Consider the following 14,806-nt stretch of genomic DNA (forward strand, 5'->3'; position numbering starts at 1 on the left):
GGGGTTCTGATTGGCGGCCCCTGAGCCCCACGTCCCGTCCCGGCCCGGACAGCTCCCCACTGCCCTCAGGGCCACGCAGCCGGGAGACTGACTGGCTCCACAAACGACACAGTCTGTCCTGCCTCGGATTCTAGAAGTTACATTCACCTGCAGCTCCCAGGAATGGTGTCCACACCCATTCTGTTTCCTCCCCTGCTTCTGACCCCGCAGTGTTAGTAACAGGACCACCGGGTCAGCCCAGAGGCGGCCTGGCTCCTGTTGTTTCTTGTTCCCTGTTATCCGCACCGGGGCCCCTGCTGCAGACAGACCTGCGGGGCCTTTGGCTCCGTGTGCTCTTCTCAGACCAGACACTTCCAGTGTGCGCTGAGGCCTCTCCCTTCATCTCACAGCCCGCCCGGTGGTGCCCACCCCCTTCTCAGAGTTGCCCAATTTCAACTGCAAACGAACAACCGACCCCTTCTTTGGGGGCGGGGGAGAGTGCAGACAAGATTGGGGGGAGCCCCGTCATCCAACGGCCAGCTGAGGAGCAGCGTCAGCATGCTTGTTCCTGAGCCCTGTCCCGGGATGGGGGGAGAGGCACGCCCCGCGCAAATGGCACTGAGTGACTGCCACATGGCACAGGTCCCCCGCTGCCGCCCAATCAGGCCCGCGGCCGTAATCTGACTCCGGCCTGGTGACAGCGGGCGGGCCAGAGCGGCACTCGGCGGGGGAAGGCATGAGCGACAGAGCCGGACCCGCAGCCGGGCAGTGGCGGTGAGTCCGGCTCCGCCTGGGGGAGCTTGCGGGCGGCAGGTGGGAGTGGGCTGCTTTGTGGGGGCCGGTGCCCGCTCTGCAGAACGGGGAGGGAGCCGGGAGCGGGCTGAGGCTGAGCCCTGGGGTGCTGGCGGGCGGGGGAGGGAGGGAGGGCTGCGGGAAGGGGTGCGCCTTAGAGACCTGGGGCCGCAGGGAGTGGGACCTGGAGGTGGGGCTGCCAAAAGCATTTTCCATCAGAAACATGACCACTCGGGGCTGGGCCGCCTGCAGCAGGTCAGCCGGGAGTTCCCGAAAGAGAAACGCACCCCTTTCCCTGCCATGGGGCCCCCCAGCGAGCCCCTTTCCCTGCCATGGGCCCCCAGCGAGCCCCTTTCCCTGCCATGGGCCCCCCAGCGAGCCCCTTTCCCTGCCATGGGCGCCCAGCGAGCCCCTTTGCTCTGGGGCAGAGGGAGCGAAACAAATGGTGTCGCCCCGTTTCGGGGTGGGGGGGGGGGACTCTGAGGGCCACAGGAGGGCCCTGGGGAGCTGCTGAGGCCCAGTCTGTGCGCTGCTAGGGGACTCGGGGGAGGGGAGCAGACTCGCGGGCTCCCCAAAGAAAGCCAGAGGCTCCCTAAGGCGCTTGTTTCTCTGTTGGTTTTTGTGGATATTTTTTTCTGATGAAAATTTAAAGCTGAAGGAGCAACTGGGTTTCTGAAATTAGGTATCTGGAGAGGTGGACCGATGCCCGAAGGATGGGCAGGCAGAGGGGCTGAGGGATGGGCAGGGAGATGGACTGAGGGAGGGGCAGGGAGAGGGGCTGAGGGAGGGGCAGGGAGGGGGCTGAGGGAGGGGCAGGGAGGGGGCTGAGGGAGGGGCAGGGAGAGGGGCTGAGGGAGGGGCAGGGAGGGGGGCTGAGGGAGGGGCAGGGAGGGGGGCTGAGGGAGGGGCAGGGAGGGGGCTGAGGGAGGGGCAGGGAGGGGGCTGAGGGAGGGGCAGGAAGAGGGGCTGAGGGATGAGCAGGGAGAGAGAACGGAGCTGGGGAAGGTGAGGGAAGAGGGGTGCAGTGGGGAGTGGGGGGCGGCCTCTCCCAGGCCTGCCTCCTGGTGACCCGTGGCCGTGGCTGCTGAAGGGGACTTCCCACTGGCTCCTGGGCTTCTGCTCTGTGGCTTCCTCTTTCCCACGGACTCCGGCCACGGAGGGAGGAGCGGCAGGTGCAGCCCCGTGCCCTGGCCGTCGGGATTCACCCCGGCTGCCTAGCACAGAGGCCCCTCCCTCTGCCCTGTGTGAGCTGCCTGCCTCTCCCCCCCCCCTCCCCCCGGGACCGGTAATGTCTCTCCCAGGGCGCCTCCTGCCCGAGTTCCCAGGCTGCTTTGTCCCAGTTTTCTCCGCCTCCGGAGTGTGCGGTCCGGGCCTCCCCGCGGGGTTTGTAATTAGGATTCACTCAGAGGACTCACTGGGCAGCGGGCTGGCCCTCCCCCGGGGCCTCCTGGGCTTGGGCAGGAAATGGGGGTCTCTTTCCATGTCAGACCAGAGGCTGAGTGGAGCTCCTGAAAGTCAAGGCTGAGTTCCCCTGGCCTTTGGCTCCGGGGGACCCAGTGACGGTGTGGAGGTGTGTGTGTGTGGGGGGGGGTGTTTGGGGGGTATGAGGGGGGTGTGGAGGTGTAGGGGGTGTGGGGGTGTGTTTGGGGGGTATTTGGGGGGGGTGTGAAGGTGTGTGGGGGGTTTGGGGGTGTGGGGGTGTGGGGGTGTGTGTGGGGGGGCTGTCCGGGAAGCAGTCTTTGGGGCATGTGTGTGACCCTGGGGGCTCCCCGCCGTGGAGCAGGCCCGTGGGCCGGGGCCCCCTGAGCCCCGAACCAGGGTGCATGCTGCTGACGCCGGTCTCCTCTGCTCCCCAGCAAGTGCGGGCCTCGGTGCGGGAGCCAGGGCGCCATGACGGCCTTCCGCGGGGTGTGGACCCAGGCCTTCTGGAAGGCGGTCACGGCCGAGTTCCTGGCCATGCTCATCTTCGTGCTGCTCAGCCTGGGCTCCACCATCAACTGGGGCGGCGCCGAGCAGCCGCTGCCCGTGGACATGGTGCTCATCTCCCTCTGCTTCGGCCTGAGCATCGCCACCATGGTGCAGTGCTTCGGCCACATCAGCGGCGGCCACATCAACCCCGCCGTCACCGTGGCCATGGTGTGCACCCGCAAGATGAGCCTGGCCAAGTCCGTCTTCTACATCGCGGCCCAGTGCCTGGGCGCCATCCTGGGCGCCGGCATCCTCTACCTCGTCACCCCGCCCGGCGTGGTGGGCGGCCTGGGCGTCACCACGGTAGCTCTTCAGCTCTTAGCGTTGTCTCGTTGGTTTGTTAATTTTTATTGTGGAAAATACTACATGTGTCCAGGCCCCCCTCCCGTGACCTCCTCCAGCTCGCCCCTACCCCCACCCCAGGCCTTCAGCACCCTATAGTCTGTGTCCATGGGCCATGCATACCTGCACACATGGTCTTCGGTTGATTACCTCCCACTCACCCACCCACCTTCCCTGCCTCCCCTCTGAGATTCCACACTCTGTTCCATGCTTCCATGTCTCTGGATCCACTCTGTTCATCTGTTTATTTTGTTCATGAGATTCCACATATGAGTGAGGTCACGTGATACTTGTCTTTCTCTGCCTGGCTTATTTCACTTAGCATGAAACTTTCCAGGTCCATCCATGCTGTCTCAGGGGTAAGAGATCCTTCTTTTTCATTGCTGCATAGTATTCCATGGTGAAAATGTACACCTTCCGCTCTTATTTTTAAACTAGGACTTCAGCTTCTTGTGGACTCTATTCAATAACACCCTGGAGGCCTGAGAGACCTTCCTAAAATAGCTAATTTATTCTCAGGGCATTTCTGATGATTCTTGTTGAATTTGAAAACTGTCCTGGTAGCACAAAAATGGGGTTGGTTTTTCCCTTTCTCTCTCCCACCCCAGTGACTACACCAACTATACATTTAGCATAAAATACTTTTATTATCATTACTAGAGGCCTGGTGCATGAATTTGTGCACAGGTGAGGTCCGGCCGGCCAGCCCCAATCAAGGCTGATTGGGGCCAGGCTGGCTGGAGGGGTGAAGGGGATACAGGAGGTTGGTCAGCCAGCCCCACCCCAGATCGAGGTGTGGGGGTGGAGGGGGCGCCAGTCAGGGGCCGGACCAGCTGAGGGAAGGGGCCATGGAGGTCGGTCGGCTGGCCCCACCCCTGATCGGACTGGTTGGCTGGCCACAGTAAACATCATAGCAACCGGTCATTCTGGATGTCCCAGTCACTTAGGCTTTTATATATATAGATTTGTTGGTTCACTAGCAGAAGAAACAATTTGTTTCTTCCTATATTTGTGAAATTTTAAATGATCTAGTTAAGGATCACACTTAAAAAAGTACATTGGCATTTGAACCTAACTTGGCTCTCAGCTGATTAGGATTATCATTTGTTAGCTCATCACCAGAGTTGATTTAAAACACACACACACACACACACACACACACAGAGTATAAATTTTAATTGAAATAATATATATGAATTAATTTAAATCTAATTAATGGATTTAATCATTTCCTTATAAAATTATAAGACTCTCAAGAAACTCTTTTATAAATTAAGTAGAGCAGTGGCACATTTTGCTTCCCTTGTTGAAACCCCTGCTTGGTCGTTGTAAGAGGATTAATTACCTGTGATTGCCCAGAATGAGTGGGAATTGATGCCTTCTTTTTGGGGGGACAGGAGCAGCGTCTCAGTTGTGAGTGGAGTAGAAGATGCAGCCATCAGTTGTTTATTTTATTACAGTTTCCATTCAATATTCTTTTGTATTCGTTTCAGGTGGACAGCATGGTAGTTAGACAATCATGTACTTTACAGAGTGGTCCCCTTGTATTTCAAGCACCCACCTGGCACCTTACATAGTTATCACAACACTAGAGACCCAATGCATGAAATCTGTGCAAGAGGCTCTCGGCCCTCGCAGTCCCAGCTTTGTCCGGAAGGTCATCCAAAAGGACGTCTGGAAGGTCATTAAGCTGTCCAGTCTAATTAGCATATTACGCTTTTATTATTATAGACTAGAGGCCTGGTGTATGAAATTCATGCATTGGTGGTGGGGGTAAGGGCGTGGTCCCTCAGCCCAGCCTGCACACTCTCCAATCCAGGACCAGAGTTGGAAACTGGCCTAAACCAGCAGTCAGACATCCCTCTTGCATTCCAGGACTGCCGGCTCCTAACAGCTCACCTGACTGCCTGCCTAATCACCCCTAACCACTCTGCCTGCCTGCCTGGTGCCCCTAACTGCTCCCTTGCTGACCTGATCACCCCAACCACCTCTGCCTCAACCCTCACCACTGTGGCTTTGTCCAGAAGATGTCTGGTCTTTTATTAGTATAGATTATTGACTCTATTCCCTGTGCTGTCATTTAAATCTCTGTGACTATTCAGAAACTAACAATTTATGCTTCTTAATCCATTCACCTTCTCACCCAGTCCCTACCCCCTCCACTGTCAACCATCAGTCTATTCTCTTCTCTGTGTCTCTGAGATGTTTCTATTTTGTTCTGTAGAGTCTGCATATAAGTGAAATCATATGCCCACCATTGCTTTCACACGGATGAAATGCTGTGTCGCCATGGGAAATGTATTCTTGCTTCAGCTCAGACTGAGGATTCTTCTCTTCCTAGGTCCATGGGAATCTCACTGCGGGCCACGGTCTCCTGGTGGAGCTGATCATCACATTCCAGTTGGTGTTCACTATTTTTGCCAGCTGTGACTCCAAACGGACTGATGTCACTGGCTCCATCGCTTTAGCAATTGGATTCTCTGTTGCAATTGGACATTTATTTGCAGTAAGTTTCCAAGTCCATTTGAATAATTGATCCATTTCATTTAGCCTTGCCCTAGAGCTGGCCTGAAAACGTGGTGTTTTACAGCTGGAGTCCTTTCACTGCAGCCATGCCTGTCCCTTCCCGGGGGTTACTTTACCAGCTTTCCCACGAGGATGTTGATATGGTAGCGAGCATCTTTTTTTTTTTTTTATGTCTCTATTATAAACTTTTTATTTAACATAAATTCCTTATAAAAGTTTAAAATTTATTTGCTATACATTTTTGAAAAGATGTCCATCTGCTCTATCCTGTTTTCAGTTGCATCTACATTTATTATACAGATCAGAGACTAAAAATAAGTCATAATTGGAAGTGAGCTAAAAATGAGGAAAAATACTCTTCTTAGGATTGTAGTATTACCAGAAATATTTATAAAAGACTCACTAATCCACTTTGTACTGTAGCTTGGGATTCAGAATAATACATACACTGGCCAAAAGGATTTACTTAAGAAAAGGATGTGTTCATCACAGTTTAACTTACAAGCATACACAGATGATCTCAGGTGTTATACATCTGAAAGAACATGTACCATTACCATTTGAATATTTTTTATTTTCATATCTTGACGGCTCTCGGGTAGCATTGCAAATGGTAGCAAACCTCACGGAAAGAGACCCATCAGGAGGCCTGTGTCAGCAGAGTCTGAAGTTGGTTTATTTCTCCCCGCAGATCAATTACACCGGTGCCAGCATGAACCCCGCCCGATCCTTCGGACCCGCAGTCATCATGGGAAATTGGGAAAACCACTGGGTAACTATCACGTTGAGGACAGTTACCCATGGAGCTTGGACTTTTTTCATTATTTTTCTCTCTGGTTTCTCCTACTTCCTCCCAACCTTGACCTCCTACTGATTACATTTTTCATAAGAGAGACTAGCACAGATCCGTTGCAAAACATCTCATCTTATATCTGCCCTGAGCCTCGGTAATAGTCTTTTTTTTTTTAAGCACTGCTCTGGGCACTGTATCTGACAGACTCCAGCAGAATACATTGCCCACGGAGGTTGCCTGTGTGGAACCAGTTAAAATCAGGACAGTGGAGAGGAGATGGTTTTTAAATAATTGAAAGTAAAGCCTTCCTGGCAATAAGAGGAAATACACTTGCAGAAAGATGAAGGAGAAGAAAAGAATGAAATGCTTAAAAGCACTGCCCATAGCACAAATAGTTATCTTTTTTGTTTACGAAAGCATGAACCCAATTAATAGCCTGCTCGTTGGAAGCATCTGAACGCAGATGGCGAGGAGTGAATGGTGCGAATGTTTACGCTGTGATCGCCGGAGCCACAGTGGGAAAATAACTGATTTTCCGAAAAGGCCTGCCTGCAGCTTCCCGCCTAGCCTACCTACTGATGCGCTGGCCGAGCTTCTGGAGAGAGGGGTGCCCGTTCTTAACTATCACCCCCAACTCCATTTCAATTGCTTCTTCCAAAAAGGAGTTTTCATTCCTTAGCTGAGTAATGGAGCAGCGTTGATGGCACTCACACGCTAACTTACAATAAGCAATATAAATATGAGACAGAAGCCGCCTCCCACGGGGCTGGCGTTTATTGTCACTTACATGTTGTGAGTGCTAGTTCGCAATGTTTAGTTTATGAACATAAAGAATGTCACCTGTGTGTTAGTCTCGGGCACGGAGTGGTCACTGGCCCAGCCACACAGTTCAGCCACAGCAAACACTGCAAATGAGAAGCAGTGGCAGCCCAGGGTGAGCATTCAGTCCTAAAAATCCGCGCCACATGTTTACAGAAATCCACCCCATTGACTAACTCGGAGTCGGTGTTCAAAAGCAGGAGTCAGGACCGAGACAGGCCAAGACTTTTCAACAATCCGACCCATCGGACTGGTTATTTTGCCACTAATATTTCTAAATGTGTGCCTCGACAAAATGGCCACAGCAACAGGAACGGAAATGCTTTTATGGGCAGTATATAGATCTTATGGAAACGACACAACTTTTAGTTCAACCTAACCTATTAAATTCAAACTTTTTTTACAATTAAAATTTAGGAACAACTTTTAGTTCAATTTATGAGGACTTTAAAATGCAGGTGAAAATATGTTTTTATTCATTACTTGTTAGGTGTGATAAACTAGAGATAATTTAAAGAGAATCAAAGCTTCTTCCTGTTATTTTATAACAAACCTACTCCTACTGAAAGTGAATGTCCAATGGTGTGTGAAATTTAGAACTAAGTTAAAGTATATCTGCAGATAGATAGATGATAGATAGATAGATAGATAGATGATAGATAGATAGATAGATAGACTAGAAATAGCACCCAAATAATAATGACATTATTTTAGTTTTCTTTTTTATACTTTTCTGTATTTTTAAGAATAAAGTTATTTTCCTTTATAGTTTTTACAATGTACTTTAAGACTTTGTTTTGAAATAGCCTTTGGAATTCAGATCTGTTCGTTTTTAGCACGTGCAGCTCGATGCCTTGCTCATAGGTGCTCTGGGGGAAGGGTGGTGATTGTGCAGCATTCAGTCTCCCTATGGGACTTGTAGCTGGTGGAGTGAATCTAGCCAAGGAGATCTGACTGAAGGAACAAAGAGTAAAGACTGTCAGCGGAGGGCTCCTCTGAAAGGGCCTGGAGAGGGAAGCTCGCACATGGTGTCTTTCATGTTGGAGATGGGAGACGTGGTTCTTGTAACCACTCCGCCCTGTTCCCCTGCTCAGTATACATGTTCAGTTTTAGCTCCAAGCTTGAATTCTCTTTAGATTTTGCAGGGAGGATGCTGTTATTAATTTTCAGAGAGTGTTGGAAGCCCAAATCATTCTTACTTTTTTTTTTTTTTTTCAAATGAGAAGACTGTACGGAGGAAAGTGATGTAATAGCTCAAAAGAGTGGTTTGCATGCAGACAGGCCTGGAATCCCAGCTCAGGGGGTTGCTAGGCATGAACTCTGAAGCAAGCCTCTTTCCCTCTCGGAGAGGCGGTGTTCTCACTGATCAAATGGAAGTTCTAATTACACCCGGCTCAGAGAGTGATGCTGGGGTTAAGTGAGTGCATGTGAGGAAAGTATTAAAAACAGCTGGCTCAGAGGCAGTGCCCAGTAAATGGGGTTTCTGTTGCCCACGTGAATCAATCTTTAAAAAACAAACAAACATTTTTTAATATGTCTTTATTGGTTTCAGAGAAGAAGAGAGGGAGAGAGAAATAGAAGCATCAATGATGAGAGAAAATCATTGATCGCCTGCCTCCTCCACTCCCCCTACTGGGGATCGAGCCTGCACCCTGGGCATGTGCCATTGGTCAGAAGGAATTGAACCTGGGACCCTTCAGTCCTCAGGCCAACGCTCTATCCACTGAGCCACACCAGCTAGGGCAGCCCACGTGAATCTCTGGAATGAATGGCTAATTGTCCACAGCCTACATATGCGCTAAAGCCAAACTCAAAACTTAATTTATTCCAGACACGGAAGTGATGCGATACAAGCTTTCGTTTACTGAGTTAACATCGCTGAGGCCTTGCTCGCTCATCCTCAGACAGCCAGCACCCTGGACGCAGTGCAGGGCTCTCCTCCCGGTCACCGCGGGCGAAGGGCGAGCGAGCGCTCTGCAGGAGAGTAACGGAGGAGCCAGGAGGCGTTCAGTTAAATCACATCACATGTTAGAGCGGGAAAGCACGTGGCACACACGGAGATGACTTACTGGGATGGCCAGCCTAGACACGTGCATCTTAAATCACCTGGGAAACATGGAATGTGCAGGTTACTGAGCCACCAGAACTGTTCAGTATCTACAAGCACGTGATTAAATTTCAGTCCGTTTCCATTTAATCCCGCACCCTGTGAGGTGTGTGTTGTTATAACCCCTGCTCTGTCGGTGAGGAATTGAGGGTTAGGAATTGATGTCGCTGATGCAAACACGCGTGGAGCTGAGCTGAGCGGGGAGCTGAGAGCCTTCTTCACGCTGTGCTGACAGCGGGAGCTCCCGGGGGAGACTGTGCATGACTGAGAAGCTGAGGAGCCTGTGAGATGGCATCAAGAACACGAGCAAAGCACTCACAGACCTTTTTCTGTGTTAGCTGCGAGTTCTTTTGTCCATGCATACGCAGGCCCACCAAAGAGGGCTACCTGTCCTTCGATGGTCATCAGAACACGGAAAGCAAGTCGTTGATGAAAGGAAAAGAGAAAACAGTCTTTTCTTGTTTTCAGCTCAAGTGTCATTTAACAATGGGTCTCTGACGTGGATTTGGTGTATTTTTCTTTATTCTGTCCAGCTCCTCTCTTTTTCATACAATTCATTCCCTGTGACCCGCACATGACCCTCTCTTAACTTAAGCCAGCTAATTTCTACCTGCGGGAGTTGTTCACGGGATGGTTTTCCTCTGAGTTCTCTAACTCCTCCCTCTCCTCCCCAGATCTACTGGGTTGGACCAATCATCGGAGCGGTCCTAGCTGGCGGCCTGTACGAGTACGTCTTCTGCCCAGACGTGGAACTCAAGCGTCGCCTCAAAGAAGCCTTCAGCAAGGCGGCCCAGCAGACCAAGGGGAGCTACATGGAGGTGGAGGACAACCGCAGCCAGGTGGAGGCCGAGGACTTGATCCTCAAGCCCGGCGTGGTGCACGTGATCGACATGGACCGGGGCGAGGAGAAGAAGGGCAAGGACCCGTCGGGGGAAGTGCTGTCCTCCGTATGACTAGAAGCTGGCACTGGAAGCAGACCCTCGTCCTCGGAGCTGCCCCCGGAGGTCCTCCCACCCATCAAGGAGACGGACTTGTTGTAAAGTAGGCCTGTGTCCTGTCATCTCACTCAGTCTAGCTAACAAGCACTTCATTCTTGGCTAAGGAGGAATGGAAGAAACCAATTGGGAATTCCAATCTAAAAAAAAAATCTTTTAAAAGTATCCCCAAAGCAACTAGTATGCATCTAGTGCATCTAGTTGCCACTCATTAGTAACCAATTTCAAGTGCGTATCAGGATCTGGTTAAGTCTCGCCTGAGAGAAAATGTAGGCAAACCGATCCGCTTATTCCTCCTCGACCAGGAGATTGGTGCCATCACTTCTCATTGGAGCACTTATTGTTCCATTAAATCAAGTTGGTCAGGGGCAGAGCCCGGAGTGTCACAGAGCCAGGCGCACTCAGAGAGGCTCTTGCTATGAGCGGTCCCTTGCTTACAAACTGTCAGTAAAAGGGTACATCCACAAGGGCCATTGCTAATAGATTATTTCCATTTATATTTCTAATTCCAAACTCCAATTCATAATATTCCTTCTCCTCCTCATGCCTATGATCATGTGAATTAAAACCCAGAAATGGGAAGAATGTTCAGAAACCCTATATATGAGTTAGCTCTACCCAGCCAAACATCCAGAGAGTAAGAGACATCTATTGAGATTCAGGACAAGCCGGTTCATGAGGTCTTACGAGGGTGGGAGGGAAGAACCGTCATAGGGGAACCACGGAAGCGGGGGAATCTGAATTCTGACATCGGACAGACGTTCTGTTTTCAGTGCACAGCCTCAACTCCATCACGTGGGGATGACAGGCTAAGCTTTTAACCTCTTAACGACTTTGCTTATATTTTTTAATTTATTGGCAAAACTAGGGGTTTTGTTCATTTGTAACTTTGGTTATCGATAGATAAACATTAGCTGAGACATATTTTTGATAACAAGAACGTAATAGGTGAGTTTGGGCTTTTTGTTGACTAGTAAGCTCTGTCCAACAAGAAGGTGTGAACTGGCCCTGCCTAGTCCTGCCCTCTGATGCTGACTCACTTCTCATGGGGTGAGCTGACTGTGGCCACTGCGAGGGCAATGGTATTTAATGAGGGAAGAATCATGCGAGACGAGGAACAGCGTGGCTGAGAAATAACAGGGCGAGGCCATCAGAGCATCCTGTGTTCGAAGCTGAGCAGGTGGCCAATCTTTCATTAGGAGGGAGACTGTACATAACCCAACACGTTTTCTAAGTATTTTCCTTACTGACTTGTTAATTTGTCAAAATGGTTTGTCTGTTCCTGTACCGCTTTGCCTTCCTGTCAGTAGAATGATCTCTGCCGCCCCGGTTTCTATCGCCTTCGCTGGACGGCCCAGCCCTTCCCTTAGATAGCGCTGCACCACGCGCTTCTCCTGAGCAAAAGCCGGTCGTGAAGCAAAAGCCGATCGCTGCAGAGAACGGCTTGTAATCAGCTGATCGTCGAGGGCTGTCTGCTCTCGCACAGTTCCAGCTGGGCGCCCTCTCAGCGCTGAGGCAGCCGAGTCTGTGGCCGGGAGATATGGACCACTAGGCACCCTGATTCTCTTCGGTGCCAGGAACGTGGCACGTGACGTCATGACCCCAGCGCTGTGCCAGGAGGCCACTGGCACCTTGTAAATATATTTGTATTGATGTCAGAGAGGCAGGGAGGAGAGGGAGAAACATCAATGATGAGAGAGAATCCTTGATTAGCTGCCTCCTGCACGCCCCCTTCTGGGGATTGAGCTCACAGCAGGGCATGTGCCCTAATCGGAAACGAACCCTGACCTCCGGGTTCATGGATCGATGCTCAACAGCTGAGCCACGCCTGCCCGGCCACTGGCACGTTTTCCCAGCAGGTGCCAAACCCAGCCCCCTTTCTCAGGGTGTGGCCACCCCCCACTCCGAGGGTGGTACAGGCTGCTTCCTGTGTGGGGGAGCATCGAACCAGATCAATGCTGAGGATGCTTCACACAGCCTTTTTACGTGTTTGTGTATAATATACACTGAAGACTTAAAGCCGGTGGTGGTTCCACTCAGAAGGTCATTTGCAAGCATCTCAGTTCAAAAGCAGGCTCCGGAGGACAAGCGAAGCACATCCCCCAGCCCCTGCAGCGCACGGGCTCAGATCCCTCCACTCGGCCATGTTTTACCTCCTCCCCACTCACTTCCCTTAGAGCGCCCAGTGCGTTAGTGCTGAGACAAAGCACACACGATGTCTTTGTTCTTCGTTTCCCAGCAGCTAACAGAGTGGCTGGCACATAGTAGGTATTCAGAACACATGTTTGTTCATAAAAACATATAATGTCATTTGGGGTTTGGGAGTATGAATAATATTCTCTTAATCTTTATTTTGTTCTAGATTTAATAAAAGCATGATTTCAAGGACTAGTGGCGGAAGGCCCTATAACTGTAAACACCATAAAATGTATTTTTGCAGTCCGCCTTTCTCCCTGCACATGGGACAGCGTGGCTTGTGTCTCACTCACGGCTGTGCCCGGAAAAGGAGTGAGATGGTGCCTTCCTAATGGCCCCGCCGCAGCAGGGTCTGAGCCTCTGGGGGGGCGCCAGAGCCTCCCGGCGCAGGAGGAGGAGACGGGGCTTCTCCCTCACTCCCTTCTTGTTAACGAAGGGCCTCGCTGCTCCCAGGAGAGCCCCTGACAGGGACCCAGAGAGGAGACCAGAGCGGAGGCCCGGGGAGGACATGAATGGATTACACCGGCAGGAAGCGGTGCAGAGAGGTGCAGCAGCCGCCCCCACTGCGCAAGACGGCCCCACCCTGCACGTGGCACCTTTATCAGAGCGTTCTGGTGGGGGGGGGGGGGGCATTTGTTTAAGTGTTCGGAGCGGAGGCCCAGAATTTGGAATGAGTGTTCTCATCGGTGAAGAACAGCGGTTCCTTCCAGGACTCCTAATGCTCACCCCGAAGGAGGATTCGCTGGGACCGCAGGAGCTGCCTACCGTTCAAGATTTCTCCACTCTCTGCTTCTGCCGTTTGAGGTTTTTCCTTCATCCTTACACTTCCTAACCTCTGACCACTTCCTGATGCAGTTGAGGGTGCTAGCCAGAGCTGCTGCTCCGGCTGGAAGATTTTTACCAGAAGGACAGACACATCTGAATAAAATAGATGATGGCGTTAAGCTGTCTGATTAATTACTACAGGTCTGACTCTAAAAAATATATATATTCTTCTCGGACCCTGAAACCAGGAGACTCGCTTACTGGTCTAAACTCCAAAATGAACAGGAGGATTCCAAAGCAGAGGAGCAAATTCAAAGGCGAACACTGATTCTGGCGAGGCCCTGTGTTGCATCCTGTCCCATCATCCCCACTTGCCGTCATCATTGGACAGAGAAGTCACCTTTGTGACCACTGGAGAGGGCCCTGGGGGCTCGAGAGAGCCCCTAACCAATAGCCTCGAAGCCTAAATAAATTCTCCTCGTGAGCTCTAGAGAACACGTAAAGAAGAATATTTTAGACCTGACAGTAATAGTAATTCTGTCTCCCATGGTGTGTTGAGAGCATCAGAAGTATGAGGAAGGCGTGGTAACTCTGGAAAGTGCAAAACACATTCTTTGCCACACGTTTGCTCTCTTTGCATGGGATGGTGGTAGGTCACCTCAAAAGAGCAGTAACTTTTGAAGCCCATCATTTTTCCGAACTACCCGGAAGACACTTGATTCAGGGCCCAAAACATGTGGCTGCACACATTCACAAAACAACTATGGCTTATAAAATACATTATCAAATAAATGCTATACAACATGTGGAATAATTGCTTAAGTAAATTTAAGAACTGTTATGGTGTTACCCCGGCATGTTAAAATTCAAGAGCTAAAAAGTGTACTTAATTTATAGAGCCCATTGGGAGATATTTCTAGATTCTCTTTGGGATTAATTAAATACACAGGCAATTTATGAAAATATATAAACAATAGTTTATCATGTTTATGACCCAAATCACAAAGAAATTGTAATTCATGATAAACTGGTGAGAATAAACTGAGCATATGGTTATAGGCACAATCATTTATTAACTGAAATGTTATTCCACCGTTCGAGTTAATGTTAAGGAGATTTAAACTGTAATGTCTAATATTTGGGATAATCTATTAAAGTATTAGCACTGTGGTTGATTTCCATGAAGTATGTTGTATCTCATAATACTAAGCTTGTGAAAATAAACGTTTTAATGTTTTAAAAGGTACGCATGGTGCTGGGTGATGTGTGAACATTCATTCACTTATAGAGTATCAGTTATCATGGCCATGAGTCTAAAAGTGAAGACACACAATTGTGACTCAAATGAAGGTGGTGTTGCCAAGCAGATGATCCATCCTTAGGTCCTGCCCATGCAGGTGGATAAGACAGGTGCCCTGAGTACTGGCTTACCCCCTTGAGTCCTTGGTTTGAGGGGCTCCTCGATTTTCAAGGCTATAGACCCTCCGGGAAGGATTGGGGACAGTCATTTTTGTGTACAACCCA

General features: G+C 50.5%; 1 protein-coding gene across 3 annotated transcripts; it reads left to right on the top strand.

Annotated features, from left to right (window-relative positions):
* The first annotated feature begins 599 nt into the window (after window positions 1-599).
* Window positions 600-14,528, top strand: AQP4 (aquaporin 4). Of its 3 annotated transcripts, none has more exons than XM_084888947.1 (5): window positions 600-753; window positions 2,628-3,042; window positions 5,423-5,587; window positions 6,299-6,379; window positions 10,001-14,528. In XM_084888947.1, the coding sequence occupies exons 1-5, from the start codon at window positions 716-718 to the stop codon at window positions 10,277-10,279; spliced, it is 978 nt and encodes a 325-aa protein (XP_084745073.1). In that variant the 5' UTR covers window positions 600-715; the 3' UTR covers window positions 10,280-14,528. The 3 variants fall into 3 exon arrangements, with proteins under 3 accessions (XP_084745073.1, XP_084745075.1, XP_084745074.1); XM_084888949.1 differs by having other exon boundaries at window positions 698-792; XM_084888948.1 differs by lacking the exon at window positions 600-753 and adding an exon at window positions 2,161-2,341.
* Window positions 14,529-14,806: the final 278 nt, after the last annotated feature.

The sequence above is a fragment of the Pipistrellus hanaki genome (assembly GCF_964339955.1).
Source record: "Pipistrellus hanaki genome assembly, chromosome: 6".
Taxonomy (NCBI): Eukaryota; Metazoa; Chordata; class Mammalia; order Chiroptera; family Vespertilionidae; genus Pipistrellus; species Pipistrellus hanaki.

Excerpts from the sequence above, each read along its gene's own strand:
- AQP4 (XM_084888947.1), top strand. The coding sequence starts at position 716 with ATGAGCGACAGAGCCGGACCCGCAGCCGGGCAGTGGCG. Across the intron at positions 3,043-5,422 it reads GCGGCCTGGGCGTCACCACG|GTCCATGGGAATCTCACTGC; the intron begins GTAGCTCTTCAG and ends TTCTCTTCCTAG. Across the intron at positions 6,380-10,000 it reads GAAATTGGGAAAACCACTGG|ATCTACTGGGTTGGACCAAT; the intron begins GTAACTATCACG and ends TCTCCTCCCCAG.